Consider the following 14526-nt stretch of genomic DNA (forward strand, 5'->3'; position numbering starts at 1 on the left):
CCCTCGGCACTGACCCTCCGACAGTGCGGCGCTCCCTCGGCACTGACTCTCACTTAGGGTGGACCTCCCTGAGCACTGCGTTGTGAGTGGTATAGTTCTAAGGTTGAGTTTCTGGAGTGGGACTGGAATATTCAGCCACTCTCTCAGGCTTGTTTTACTACCCACTGCAGCATGGCTGACAGAGACTCGAGTGACTTCAGGGACACTTGGATGCTGTGCTGAGGGGAGACTTTAGGTTCTTTCCAATGCATTAACTCAATGAGTGAAGATACGTATCGAATGGTCACAATCACATATATGTTTCAGATAGACCTGAACAAAAACGTCAAGCTGCTCATGAAATAATTTATAGCTCTTTCAGTCATACGACCGGGTGATCTCACAGAATTAATTATTCATCCTTGTGTTGTTTTGCACTGCTGGCCCATGATTTTAACTTTGCATCTACACCTCCTAGACACAAAGTGGGGGAATCAGTACAGCTCGAATGAAGATTGAGCTGAGAGGATTTCATGATTGAATTTTTCTCTTCACCTGTTTGTTCACTTTTGGCCAGCAGGATGGGCTGGACACCCAATGAATTATTCATTTTCATATTGGCCTGTGGAGGTTCAGATCTTGATAATTTAACATTCCATGCATAATGTGAAGGCATTCATGCTGCCAGCACACGGAAGCTTTAATTAGTCTATCTGGATCTGCAACACAACCATTATTTAACCTTCAAATAATTGTTTGTCAGTCTGCACATGTCTAATTAGTCTCCTGTTGAGCACCATTGCCAAGAACTACCTTCTTTAAGCAGATCAATTTGATCGTGGCCATAAACATGCTGTATGAATGGTTTCATGATAGGGCACAGGTAGAAGGAGGCCATTGGTTCATTGTGCCCATGCTGGCTCTTTGAAGGTGCAATTTAAGTGGACCCGTCCCTCCCTACTTAGTTTTTCCTCATAGCCTGCAAAAATGTGCCCCTTTGCAAGTTCCTGTTGCATGTGCTTATACTGCCCTCTCATGTAGTGCATTTGTGATATAACCTGTCTGGTTTATGTATGTTTTCAATATCATTTATTTTAAATTTGACTTTTGGATTTTGAGTTTGTAATATATAGATTTTCTGTGTGTCTGAAGTTAATAATTAGCTTGTAATGATTTCTGTAGCCATGGTGATTTCCTTTAAAACAGTTTGTGAGATCCACTTTGGCAATCTAATGAGCTATGGTTTACATTAGGATTTTTTTTAGCGAGATAAAGCATTGTTCTTTAATGTTTGTTTGAATTATCTGGACCGAGTTTCTTTCAAGTTTAAGAGAGAGACAGAGAGAGAGAGATATATTTTTGTTTCCATTTTGTTTTGTTTTAGACTGTTTTGTGTTTCCTTGCACAGAGATGCATTTCTAAAGCAGTGTCTCTTAGAAGAGGAGAATATAGTAAACTATGTTACCCTAGAGTAAAGAGTGATAGTCTCAGATTGAAAGAAGACTTGAAGATGAGTTCATTTAAACTTAGGTTTGTGATAGCTCCAGGAATAAGCTATCAAAGGTTCCAGTATAAGAGTTAAAGTCATAGTTGCCTTAAAATAAAACAAGGAACTGTGGAAACTAGAAATCTGAAATGAAAACAGAAATTGCTGAAGAAACTCAGCCGGTTGGGCAGTATCTATAGAGACAGAAAGAGTTAATGCTTCGAGTCTAGTCATCCTTCTTCAGAATCGTACAATCCTTACAGTGTGGAACCAGGCCATTTCGCCCCATTGAATGTACACTGACCTTCTGAAGAGCAGCCTGCTTAGACCTACCCCATCCCTGTAACCCTGCAATTCCCATGTCTAACCCACCTAGCCTATACATCCCTGAACACTATGGGCAATTTAGCATGGCCAATCCACCTAACCTGCACATCTTTCGACTGTAGGAGGAAACCGGAGCACCCGGAGGAAACCCGTACAGACACTGGGAGAATGTGCTAACTCAACACAGACAGTCGCCCAAGGGTGGAGTTGAACTCGGGTTCCCTGATGCTGTGAGGCAGCAGTGCTAACCACTGAGCCACCATGCCACAGATTTCGGGTGCCTTAGATTAATTATTTGTGGTCACATATCTTGGTGCTCCAGTTGCCAATTTGAACGAAACCTTTTCTGCGCTTGCAGATGAGAAACCAGATGAGAAGTGGATCCTGTTTGATGGACCTGTGGACACACTCTGGATTGAGAGCATGAACTCCGTCATGGATGACAATAAGGTGCTGACACTGATCAACGGAGAGCGGATATCTATGCCAGAACAGGTAAGTGTCCCTATGCCTCTGACGCTTGTCATGTGGCACAAGTACAGAATGCCAAGATTTGGAGTTTCCTGTGTAGGGTATAGGAAACTTGTACAGTGATGTTAAGCACCAATCTGTGACCCTGTTGAATCCAGCAATGAGAATCAGTCTACCTGGTTGAGGTTAATTTAGATGGACAAACAGACAGCGAGCTGACTATTTGGCTCAATGTCCTGGTGCTGAACAGATAAACTCTCAGGAAAGCAAATGTCAGTCAGGATACTTCAACCTGATTGCTATCTGTCAACTCGCATTCACAAACTGTTATGCATGTTTGTGCAAGCATACATATGTGTCTCTGTGTGACTGCACTCATGTGTACTGTTTCTGTGTGCCCTCGTGTGTCCCTATACCTGAATATGTGTAAATGTGCGTGTGTCTCCGTATACATAGAAACACAGAAACTAAACAAGAGGTAGGACATTCAGCCCATCAAGCCTGCTCCACCTTTCAATATATGGTCATAGCCGATGCTCTACCTCAGTGCCACTTCCCACTTTCTCCCCATACCCCATGATGCCTTTAAAATCTGAAAATGTATCTCTCTCTTTCCTGATATATTCAATGATTTGGCCTTCACAGGCTTCTGTGGTAGAGAATTCACCACCCTTTGAGTGAAGAACCTTTTTCTTATCACAGTCCTAAATGGTCCACCCTGTATCATGAGACTGTGTCCGAGTTCTAGACTCCCCAGCCATAGAAAACAGTTCCCTGTATTGAGTCTCTCCAGTCCTGTTAGAATTTTATACGTTTCGAACAGGTCACCCACTCATCCTTCTAAACTGTAGTGAAACCAGGCCCAGTTGATTCAACCTCCTCAAAGGACAGTGCTACCAACTCCAGTATCAGTCTAGTGAATCTCCGCTGCATTACCTCTATGGCAAATATTTCCTTTCTTAAGTGGGGAGACCAAAACTGGATGCATTACTTCAGCCATTGTCTCAAGAAGGCCCTGTATAACTGCATCTGACATATAACTGCAACGGCATATAACATAAGGCGTCTATATTCTGAAATATATCTTCTTGCAATGAAAACCTATATAACTTCCCAATTGCTTGCTGCCTGTTCATCTTCATTGACTGAGTGTGAAGGTACCACTGGCCATAGCTGTGATCTGTCTCAAGTCTTCCCACCTCACCATGACCATCCCCTTGATCACACTCACGCACAGTGTTCTGGGCATTGGATTGCCGGCAAGGTCAGTGTCACCAGTAAAGGAGGGCAGAGCAAGGTATTTCAGCAGGCACCCAGTCATTGACCTGGGAACTGCTGACCTGTGTGTCTCAGAAGGGAGTGCCCTTACCTGGTGGCCCACTGCAGATGATGATAATAAGCCAGCAGAGTTGTTTGACAGCAGATTTTGGCTTTTCTTCCCAGGTTTCGCTGCTCTTTGAGGTGGAGAATCTGGCAGTGGCTTCCCCTGCCACCGTGTCTCGCTGTGGAATGGTTTACAATGACTACTCAGACCTGGGATGGCAACCTTATGTTCAGTCCTGGCTGAACAAACGAGCAAAGGTACCCTTCACAATAGAAGCTTCTGAAGAGCCCTTGTTATCTGTTAGAAGCTGCTCTTTTTTATTGGTATTCTAATGTTTAAGTCCCTTGACATCCAGGGTCTTGGTCGTATCCTTTGTCTTTACGGGAACATGTTTGCCCCATACCCTTGTTGTTTCCTTCTTGAAAATCTTCTGCCACGGTTTTATCTTCGAGTCTCTGTTCCCAGTCTACCCGGGCCCATCGTATCTTATCTTTGTAAAATTAGCCCCCCAGTTTATAACTTTTATTCCCTGCCCATCTGTTTCATAACTATCCTAACTTGAGTTATTGTCACTATCTCCAAATGCTTCCCAACTGATACATCTTCTATTCTTATGCTCCTTACTTTGTGGCACCAGTACTAAACTGGAAATTAATGCCTACCCTTAAAGTGCTGCTTTTCAATTTCTTATGTAACTCTGTAAAGTTTGTTTGCATGGTCTAATTTCTTTCTCTTTCTATAATCCTTCGTTGTTCATCCTCCCCTCACCTCATCGCTCCTCTCAGTGAAGCTGACTGCCAGTAGCATTGTTCTCACCTTGCTACCTCCTCTCAGTGACACTGACTGCCTGTAACATAGCTCTCACCTCACCTGCTCCTCTCAGTGACGTTGACTGCCTGTCACATCATTCTCACCTCACCCACAACTTGTCGTATGTCAGAGAAAATGTTTCAAAGGCTATAGTTTCTGGTTGGGCAAATTTATGTACTCGTTCACACCCTATGAGTGGGTTAATGTCCACCTAACAATGGCAGTCATTGTAAGTCAAGCAAGCAAGCATTATTGAAAACACTCCACTGAATGTAAACAGCAGTTTTTAGAACTGGAGGGAATGAGGGAATGATCTCATTTCACTGAAGAAGCAGCAATTTATTGATATATCAATAAACTGACAGACCAGTTCACCACCTGGGTGCTCCTGCCTTCCAGACACTAGAGAAAGTAGCACAGCCCCTGTTGGTTTCTTACACCCTTGTCCTCTACTCTGTGTGAGCCTCTTTCTGTACTTTGCAAAGATTGACCAAGATTTCTGCACTCAATTTGCAGGATGAACAAGAGCATCTGCAGGAAATGTTTCAGAAAAGTGTTGAGAAGACATTGGCATACAAGAAATTGCACTGCAAAGAGCTGATTCCAATTGCTGAGCACAGTGGAGTGGTTGCCCTGTGTAACCTGTATGAGACCTTGGCTACAGTGGAGAATGGGGTAATTCAGTAGCTGACTAGTACACAACAATAGTCCAGATATGTTGAGTGTGTATCTTTAAGCACAAGCGGCACATTCCAATTTGGAGGGATGTGTATTGTTGCTGCTGTGAGCTAGTGTCAGCTTTGGGTCACTGTGTAGTACTTGTGGTTTTGAAGTGGATGGTTGTTGTTTGATCTCCACTCTAGAAATTTGGTAACAAACACCTTCAGCAACCGTACTAAAGGATGGTCAGCACTGAGAGAGCGCCGCACTGTGGGAGGGTTGATGCTGAGGGAATGCCGCACTGTCGAGGGTCAGTGTTGAAGGAGCGTGCGCTGTCGGAGAGTCGGTGCTGAGGGAGCGCCGCACTGTCGGAGGGTCAGTGCTGAGGGAGCGGGCACTGTCGGAGGGTCAGGGCTGAGGGAGTGGGCACTGTCGGAGGGTCAGGGCTGAGGGAGTGGGCACTGTCGGAGGGTCAGCGCTGAGGGAGTGGGCACTGTCGGAGGGTCAGCGCTGAGGGAGTGGGCACTGTCGGAGGGTCAGCGCTGAGGGAGCGCCGCACTGTCAGAGACTCCTTTTGGCAATTTATTCCGCAGTGAACATGCACTCATTGTATGTGATGCTTCTTCCAGGTAAACCCAGGTGATCCTGATAACTACCTGCACATGATCGGGATGTTCTTTGTATTCAGTCTGATCTGGTCTGTGTGCGCAGCTGTGGATGAGGAAGGAAGGAAAAAGATGGACAACTTCTTGAGAGAGATGGATGGCAGCTTCCCGAGCAAGGTGAGACATTTCCTGGGATGGAATGTGAAATGTAAAGTGTTTGAAATACCTCTGTGCCAGCAGGTTTGCAGAGAGAGAAGCTGATGGAGACTCGTATCAAGAGCATGCAAAGGCATGGATGCGGGTTTGAGCAGCAGTGGAATTGAATTGGAGAGTACAGGGTAATACATTTATACTGGAGAAGCTGGAATTTGCAGGATTATCGGGAAACAGCAAGCAAGTGAGACTATCTGGGTCTTTCAGACAGCTGCCACAGAAGCGATGGTAGAATGCAGATGTAAGAGTCTCTGATTCTGGAAAAGGTTTCTTTTTGGGAACAGGCACTGACACACAAAGAGCCACCATGTCGATTTTACCAATTTAGGTGACTATTCACAACCACACAATAGTTACAGCACAGAAGAAAGCCATTTGACCTGTCACATCTGTGCTGGACCTCTAAAGGAGCCACTCACCTGCCCTCTCCCGGTAGCCTTGCAAATTTTTCTCCTTCCTTTTCAGATAATAATCTAATTGTCTGTTGAATGCTCTAATGAACCTATCTCCACCCCACTCTCAGGGAGTCCATTCCAGCCCGTAACCACTCAATATTTGAAAATGCATTCCCATTTCTCCAGGTAATCAAACTTGCTTCCTGAGCGATAGCTTACTATTCCATGCATTCTTGCTCCAGCTAAGGTGAGCTATATAACTCTGCTAAGATCAGGAATCTACTGTCATGGTCTTTGCGGCCTTGTCCTGTGACAGAATCTTTATCTACTATGCTGAAGAAAGCTCATGTGACTTGTTTAGGGCCTGGGTGCATCTCTGCTGTTTGTACAGTGGCACCTGCAAAGTGTAGGACAGGACTGAGTCAAACTTGGCTTTCTGCAATGTGTAAAATGTGGCCATTAAATGATGAGGGGATAATCATCTACAGAGTAAACCCCATCCCTTGCCAAAAACCCTGCGGAGTGACAAAACGATAATAAAAAAGGTCAGCTTTAAATTTGAAGTGTTGATGAGTCCTTTCTTTTTTACTTTGGGGATTCAAAGTCATGAGTTGAACAGTTCAGGTTCAGCTGCCTTAACCCCAGTGCAAAGGAGGGACCGACTTTGAGAGAGGATGGCTTTAGATTACAGGAGGATTTGAACGGGCTGGTCCATAGCAAATGGAATTCAATCCAGATAAATGTGAGGTGATGCATTTGGGCAGAACAATCAAGGCCAGGGAATACATGATGATAAGTAAGACCCTGGGAAGCACTGAGAACTTGCTGGACCTTTGTGTGCATGTGCATTGGTCCCTTATGGTAGTAGGACAGAAAAATAAAATGATTAAAAGGGCATATGGGATATTTATCCTTATTAGCCAAGGCATAGAGTTTAAGAGCTGGAAGGTTATGCTAGAACTGTATAAAAAGTTGGTTAGGCCAAAACTAGAGTATACGTACAGTTCTAGAATCCACATTATAAGAGTGGTGTGATTTCGCTGGACGGGCTGCAGAGGAGGTCTACCAGGATGTTGCCTTGGCTGGATAGTCTCAGTTATGAAGAAAGATCGGACAGAATGATGTTGATTTCCTTGGAGAAGAGGAAGATGGGGGTGTGGGGAGGGGTGTTCGTGATTGAGAAATATAAAATTATGAAGGGCAGAGATCAAAATAAACAATTCCCCTTGATGGAGAGATCAATGACCAAGGAGTATAGATTTAAAGTAAGAGGCAGGACATTTAGAGGAGATGTGAGGAAAATTAGAGAGATGAATGTCTAGAACTCACTGCCTGTGAGGGTGGTAGAGGCAGAAACCCTCATCACATTGAAGAAGTGTTTGGATATGCAGTTACAATACTAAAGCATGCATCACTATGGGCCAAGAGCTGGCAAATGGGATTAGAATAGTGAGGTGGTTGTTTTTGACTGGCATAGACTTGATGGGCTGAAGGGCTGCAGACCTCTATGACTCTATGAGTGAGAACAATGCAGCTGGCAGCTGAAGCAATCGGGATGAATTAGAGGCAGGCTTGTAGTGTGAGATATTTCAAACTGTCAGCTCAAAGGCAGACCAGCATTGAATTGTGTCCTCCCATGACCCTGTCATGTAGATAAGTGGTTGCTCTCTGAATTATTTCCTGACAAATCTGCTTTTCTTGTCCAGGAAACCGTCTATGAATATTACGTAGACCCAAAAACCAAAGTGTGGACCTCCTTTGAGGAAAAGCTGACAAAGTCATGGCGGTATCCGAACAAGTAAGCAATCATTGCAGCCTGTTCACTCAATACTTCAGTGGTTTTTCAACAAGCAGGTCGAGGATCAAGCATGCATTATGAATGGTTTTGTCCCTATATAATTACTGTGAAGTGCAATCACAATCTTGCTATTGAAATCATTGCCACAGCTATTTTGCACACAGCAAGAACCCACAGACAACAGCAGTGATCTTCTTTGGTCTGGTTGAGAAATGCAAACTGTAAGATCCTCATGATAGTGCTGTAACAATGTCTAGATCATGCATTTTAGTGATATTCATAGAATCCCTACAGTGTGGAAGCAGGCCCATCGAGTCCACACCGACCCTCTGAAGAGTACCCCACTCAGACCCACCCCCCCTACCCTATCCCTGCATTTCCCATCCTAGACACTATGGGTAATTTAACATGGCCAATCCACCTAACTAACATGTCTTTGGACTGTGGGAGGAAACCGGAGCACTTGGAGGAAACCCACGCAGACATGGTGAGAATGCGCAAACTCCACACAGACAGATGCCCGAGGCTGGAATTGAACCTGGTGCTGTGAGGCAGTGGTGAATATTCGCCTCGGGATACCCCTGTTCTTCTTTGGAATGGTGTTAGTGAACTCATTTATATCCATTTGAGGGTCAGAAAGGTCCTTGGTTTAACAGGTGATCCCCTTCAATAGTGCTGCACATACTCAGTGCTGAGAAGGTCAGCCTGGATTTGGAACTCTGGTCTCCAGCGTGAGGCTTTCTCTCCAGGTGTTGTAGAACTATGCAATGATTTGTGCCCCAATAAATTTGAATGGAAAGTGATGCTGAATATCAGTGTTGCTGTGTGATGTTTTGTATTTCTGTTGCAGCATGCCCTTTTATAAAATCATCGTGCCCACAGTGGATACAGTACGGTACAACTTTCTGGTCAGCAACCTGGTGTCCAACCAGTATCCTGTGCTGCTTGTGGGCCCAGTCGGGACTGGGAAGACCTCCGTTGGTCAGAATGCACTCCAGACCCTGGACCCCATAACGTGGTCGATACTGACTGTGAACATGTCTGCTCAGGTACAAAAGCCTGAATGCTAATAAGAAAGAAGCTTCCTTTATAAGCACATGGAGAATATGTTGCCTGCAGTGTGGTTTGTGCAGTCTTGTTAAGTCAATCCTTGCCTGCTTGCAGACAAATTGTGGATGAACCAATGGATACATGCCCTTTGGGTTGGGAAGGCCCATCACATTGATTTCCCAACCAAAACAGCAATTTTTGTTTTTGTTTCTGATTTCCAGCATCTGCAGCTCTTTCACTTTTTAAAAAGTTCTGAGGAAGCATCACTGGACCTGAAATGTTAACTCTGATTTTTTTCTTCACAGATGCTACCTGACCTGCTGAGCTTTTCCAGCAACTTCTGTTTTTGTTCTTCCAGTTTTTACATTGATTTCCCAATTTGGTTAGGTTCTTAGTTATTGGGATTACCCAGATCAGTATTTGATAGACATCAATCAAATTTGATGACCCAAATGGCCTCTTTCTGTGCTGTACTGTTTAATGATTGTGCAGTATGGTGTGGTGGTGCTGGTGTTAGACTGGGATGGACAAAGTGAGAAATCACATGACACCATGTTATAATCCAACAGGTTTATCTGAAATCAGAAACTTTCGGAATGCTGCTCCTTCATCAGGTGAAGTGGATGGAAGTGCACAGGCACAGAATTTTTAGGCAGAGAGATCATTGGAAGATAATTCCAGGTAATTAAGAGTGTAAAAAGATAGTACAAATGGTGTGCGTGGAGTGTTGACAAGCTGAATAACAAGTCTTTGCAGGTAATAAAGAGTGTCAAGTGGTGTGAGTAAAGTGTCAACTTTATTTTGACTTTGTCTCCAGCACCATCTTATTTTTCATTTTTGTAATTATCTCACTGCTTCAATTAACCAGATCATAGGTCATCCCTTCAGTTTCTATTCACATTTCCACTCACACCATTTGTATTATCTTTTGACATTCAATTACCTGGAATTATTTTGCAATGATCTCTCTGCCTGTAAATTCTGTGCCTCTGTGCTTACTTCTACTTCACCTGATGAAGGAGCAGCGCTCTGAAAGCTTGTGATTTCAAATAAACCTGTTGGACTATAACTGGTGGTGTGTGATTTCTGTCAAGGATTGCATGATTCTAGTAATGCTTGTCATTTTAAGGAACTGTATACCCAAAACTTTACATTTCAGAGTATTTCACATACAACACCTGAGATCAAAGCTTGTCGGTCGGAGATAAATTTTCCTCTTCTCATTAGTGGTAAGGGTTCTAGGAAAATGAGCTGGTACCATCTAGTTTCAGCTGGGTATCAGCCCAGAGTAAAAAGCTTCCCTGAGTTTGCCATCTGACGTAGTTGCTGTTACTCATTTAGGAAGTTCACAAGGATAGTGGCAGCAAGCCTGAAGAAAGCATTGTACCACAGTTTCCAGTTTAATGTTGCAATGCATTCTTTAGCTTTTTCAGAAAGGAGCTGCATTCAGCTCCTGTGACAAGGATTATTTTTGCATTGCTGTGCTGGGGTGTTTTTCCTCTGGGATTTGTCCTTCCTAGTAGATGTCTAAGACAAGGTTGTGTTGGGAAAGAGAGAGGTGCAGGGTAGCATTTCTCTGATTACAATGCTCCTGTCATCGTGGAATGAGGCAAGCTCAGTGGACTCATTTGGATGTTTTCTGCCTGTGGTGTTGTGAGCAGTAGGAGTGCTGATTAAAATAGGGAGGGTGTTGCAGTCTCTTGGTCATGTTCCTCACGAGCTCAACACTGATAATCAAAATCTTTAGCTCCATATGAAATACTCCACCAGTTTCTGACTTTCCTCATTCACAGACCACATCTAAAAATGTCCAGGATGTTATTGAGAGCCGTGTGGAGAAGAGAACAAAAGGAATATATGTTCCAGTTGGTGGCAAAAAACTCATCACCTTCATGGATGACCTGAACATGCCAGCCAAAGATACATTTGGCTCCCAGCCACCGTTGGAGCTTCTCCGCCTGTGGATAGACTATGGCTTTTGGTACGATCGAGCCAAACAGACTGTGAAACACATAAAGGTATTAGCAGCTTAGGTTTTAAATTCTGAACAATCTGAAAGATGGCATTTCTGATCCTCAGACAATGCGGTGCTCCCTCATAACTGACCCTCCAATGGCGTGGCGCTCCCTCAGCGCTGACCCTCCGACAGTGTGGTGCTCCAACAGCACAGCCTGGAGGTGTGCTTAGTGGCATTTAACCAATCGTCAGTATCCTGATGGGGTGCACTTTATGCAGTTCTTCAGAAAGTTGTTCCAAAGTGAAACAATACAGAAACATCAGACCTTCCTGTGCATTTTACACAGCATTTTACAACCAGCAAATGTTTGTTCTTCAGGACATGTTTCTAATGGGAGCCATGGGTCCCCCTGGCGGAGGAAGAACAGTCATATCAGCTCGCCTTCAGAGCCGTTTTAATTTGATCAACATGACCTTTCCTGCGGTAGGTGATTGTTTGTTTGTGTTGAGGGGGATGGTGGGGAGCCACTATGATTGCAATCAGCACAAAGACCCTGTGCAGGCAAATATTCAAAAAATAAGGACAGGTAATAACCCTCTGCTTCATCCAGTTTGTGAATTTTAATATGTACACTTCCCTTCATAGACATTATAAATGTTAATTGGATCACCCCATTTTTACATTTCTTTGTAGTATCCCAGCTGGAGTTGCACCTGTCCACGTAACTAGGTTGCTACAATCTGTGATTGAAGCTCACAGATCTTGTTTGCACTCTTTCTGAAACCTGTCACCCATCCTGTAAGAAGATCACAATTGAGCACGTATTCCAACTGAAGCAGGAATAAAGTAGCATCCTTACCCACTTCAGCAATCTCTTCATAACATTACTCATGAAACTCTAGGGCTTGATGTGCTGGAATGTCAAGATCTGTGTCTTTCTCCATCGACTGAAATACTTCTCTCTGAAGATTGCCCACATGGCAAGAGGCACCATGTATACAAGTTACTTGTCATTTGCCAGTTACATACACAGTCCACCAGCGAATCTGGAATTCCTTGGAATATTCAACCATCCTGACTGTCTCACATATTATGGTTTCATCTGCAATAGAAAACACAAGGTGCTGCAGAAACTCAGCAGGCCTTGCAGCATCTGTGGAGAAAGAAACAGAGTTTCAAGTCCGATGTGACTCCTGTTCAGAATCTGCAAACTGAAGGCGTGTATCCCCAGCATCCATATTTAGATCATTGATGAAAATGTAAACAAGTCCCAACGGCAAACGTTCTTGTCATGCTAGACAACAAGGTGCAGGGCTGGATGAACACAGCAGGCCAAGCAGCATCATAGGAGCAGAAAGGCTGACGTTTCGGGCCTAGACCCTTCCAGTTCTGCCCTTAAGATCCTGGCTGTCTTCCAGTCCAGTGCAGCAAATTGCCAACAAAACACTCAACGCTTGAGTATAGACTGGATCAAAAGCTCTTTGGAAATCTATATAGCCCATTCCACTGGGAGACCCTCATCTGCTACATTGACAGTTTCTTCAAAAAATATCAAATAAAAGTACTAAGAAAGAACTTTTCATTTTATTAAAGCAACTTTGATATCAACAGTCATATCAATTAGGACACCCATATTCCTAATGATTCCCTATTTAACAATCTGTACTAATCCGTATTGATTTATAAATGCACCTGATTTGCTTGTTAACTTTCACTGTGTCTTAATGACCTTAGGTAGATTGATGTCAGACCATTTTCTGTCTTTGTAGACATCCCAGATCAAACGTATTTTCAGTACACTGTTAAACCAGAAATTGCAGGATTTCGAGGAGCAAATGAAGCCAATTGGTAACGTGATTACAGATGGCACCATTGAACTTTACAATGCAGTTGTTCAGAAATTCCTGCCAACACCAACAAAGATCCACTATCTCTTCAATCTCAGGGATATTTCCAAGGTACTGCCTCTTTTCGTTCATCTCTCGTTCTCCCTGTCAGACTCTCTGTGTTAATCTCTCATTCTCTCTCCTGTTCTCTCATTCCTGGTCTTCATCTTCTTTTCTGTCATCTACCTCTTATTATGTCTGTTTTAATCTCTCATGTTTCTCCTGTTCCCTCTTGCTGATTTTACTTTTCACTGTTTCCCATGTATCCTATTCCCTACTTGTGAATTTATTTATCTCTCAATCGTTGCCTCCTTTCTCTTCTCTCCTCTGTGGAAATTAATCGTCAAATCCCATTTTCTGGCTATTTTCCCCCTCTCAAGTCAGCTGCCCAATTCTTTTAAGAAAGTTATTAATGAAACCGTTTGAACCTTTGAGGCAGCACATTCAGATCACAACAGCTTTCTATGTTTAATGAAAAACATCTCTGAACCTCATCCTCGGTAATTTTGCCAGTTATTGTACCTCTGTCTCTCAACTACTGAAAGCAGTTCCTAAAGTTCCCCTTTACTTTCTCTGCTCCAGGGAGAACAACGCCAGTTTCTTCCAGCCTTTCCACATCCCTCATCCTTGATTATAATCTAGTAAATGTCCTCTGCACCCTCTCCAAGGCCTTGATATTATCTCTAAGTGCTTTGAAATGCATGGAATACCCCAGCTGGTGACTGAACTATGAATTGTAAGTGTTTAATACCCTTGCTTTTGTATGCTGTCTCTAATATCAAAGCCAAGGGTCCACATAATTCCTTTCAGTCAGCCTTATCAACCATCAAGTATTTATATACAAATATTTATGTCCCTGCTGCAACCCTATTAACTTTAAACATTTAATTTATATCACCTTCTTTAATTCATCTTCAGAAAGCATATCACTTCACAATTATGTATTAAAGAATCACACCTAATTTTGCCACTGTTTTGATTATTTTATAGATTTTCCAAGGGATGCTTCGCATCCACAAGGATTACCACGACTCAAAAACAAGTATCTCACGCCTGTGGGTCCATGAATGTTTCAGGTACCTCCTTTCTTACGTTTGTCTCAAATTTTTCTCTCAACTCCCTGCTGGGGTTTGGTTTCATTGACGCTGAAACCCATGCCCTATCTTCATCTGAGTGCCAGTTCTTCACATACAAATATACTGCCCAAGCTTTATTGGACCAAGAGATCAGCATCACATTCTGTTCTCTCGATTGTGTGCAGCCCAACATTGCCTCTCTCTGTTTATCAATGTATGCTGAGGCCCAGGTTGCTTTTAGTCATTCTCCATGAGCTGGCAGGCTTGAATTAGGTACAGCTAATCATGGATTGTACAGCTCAGTTTTATATCATACCACTTATGTTCATAGAGTCATAGAGCTGTACAGCATGGAAACAGACTCGTTCATGCCAACCAGATATCCTAAATTAATCGGAGATAACAAAGTGTAGAGCTGGATGGACACAGCAGGCCAAGCAGCATCAGAGGAGCAGGAAGGCTGACGTTTCGGGCCTAGACCCTTCTTCA

At 43.4% G+C, this 14526-nt stretch overlaps 1 protein-coding gene across 1 annotated transcript in view; it reads left to right on the forward strand.

The window, feature by feature from the left end:
- Positions 1-14526, forward strand: part of dnah2 (dynein, axonemal, heavy chain 2) — a 180086-nt gene that overhangs the window by 90224 nt on the left and 75336 nt on the right. The window contains exons 40-49 of the mRNA XM_048620015.1: positions 2115-2287; positions 3707-3844; positions 4914-5072; positions 5687-5839; positions 7977-8068; positions 8919-9117; positions 10912-11136; positions 11454-11558; positions 12845-13033; positions 13952-14037. Coding sequence (XP_048475972.1) covers positions 2115-2287; positions 3707-3844; positions 4914-5072; positions 5687-5839; positions 7977-8068; positions 8919-9117; positions 10912-11136; positions 11454-11558; positions 12845-13033; positions 13952-14037 — 1519 coding nt within the window. The remainder of the gene's footprint in view (positions 1-2114; positions 2288-3706; positions 3845-4913; positions 5073-5686; positions 5840-7976; positions 8069-8918; positions 9118-10911; positions 11137-11453; positions 11559-12844; positions 13034-13951; positions 14038-14526) is intronic.

This window comes from Rhincodon typus, chromosome 45 (assembly GCF_021869965.1).
Source record: "Rhincodon typus isolate 14 chromosome 45, sRhiTyp1.1, whole genome shotgun sequence".
In the NCBI taxonomy this organism is placed as follows: Eukaryota; Metazoa; Chordata; class Chondrichthyes; order Orectolobiformes; family Rhincodontidae; genus Rhincodon; species Rhincodon typus.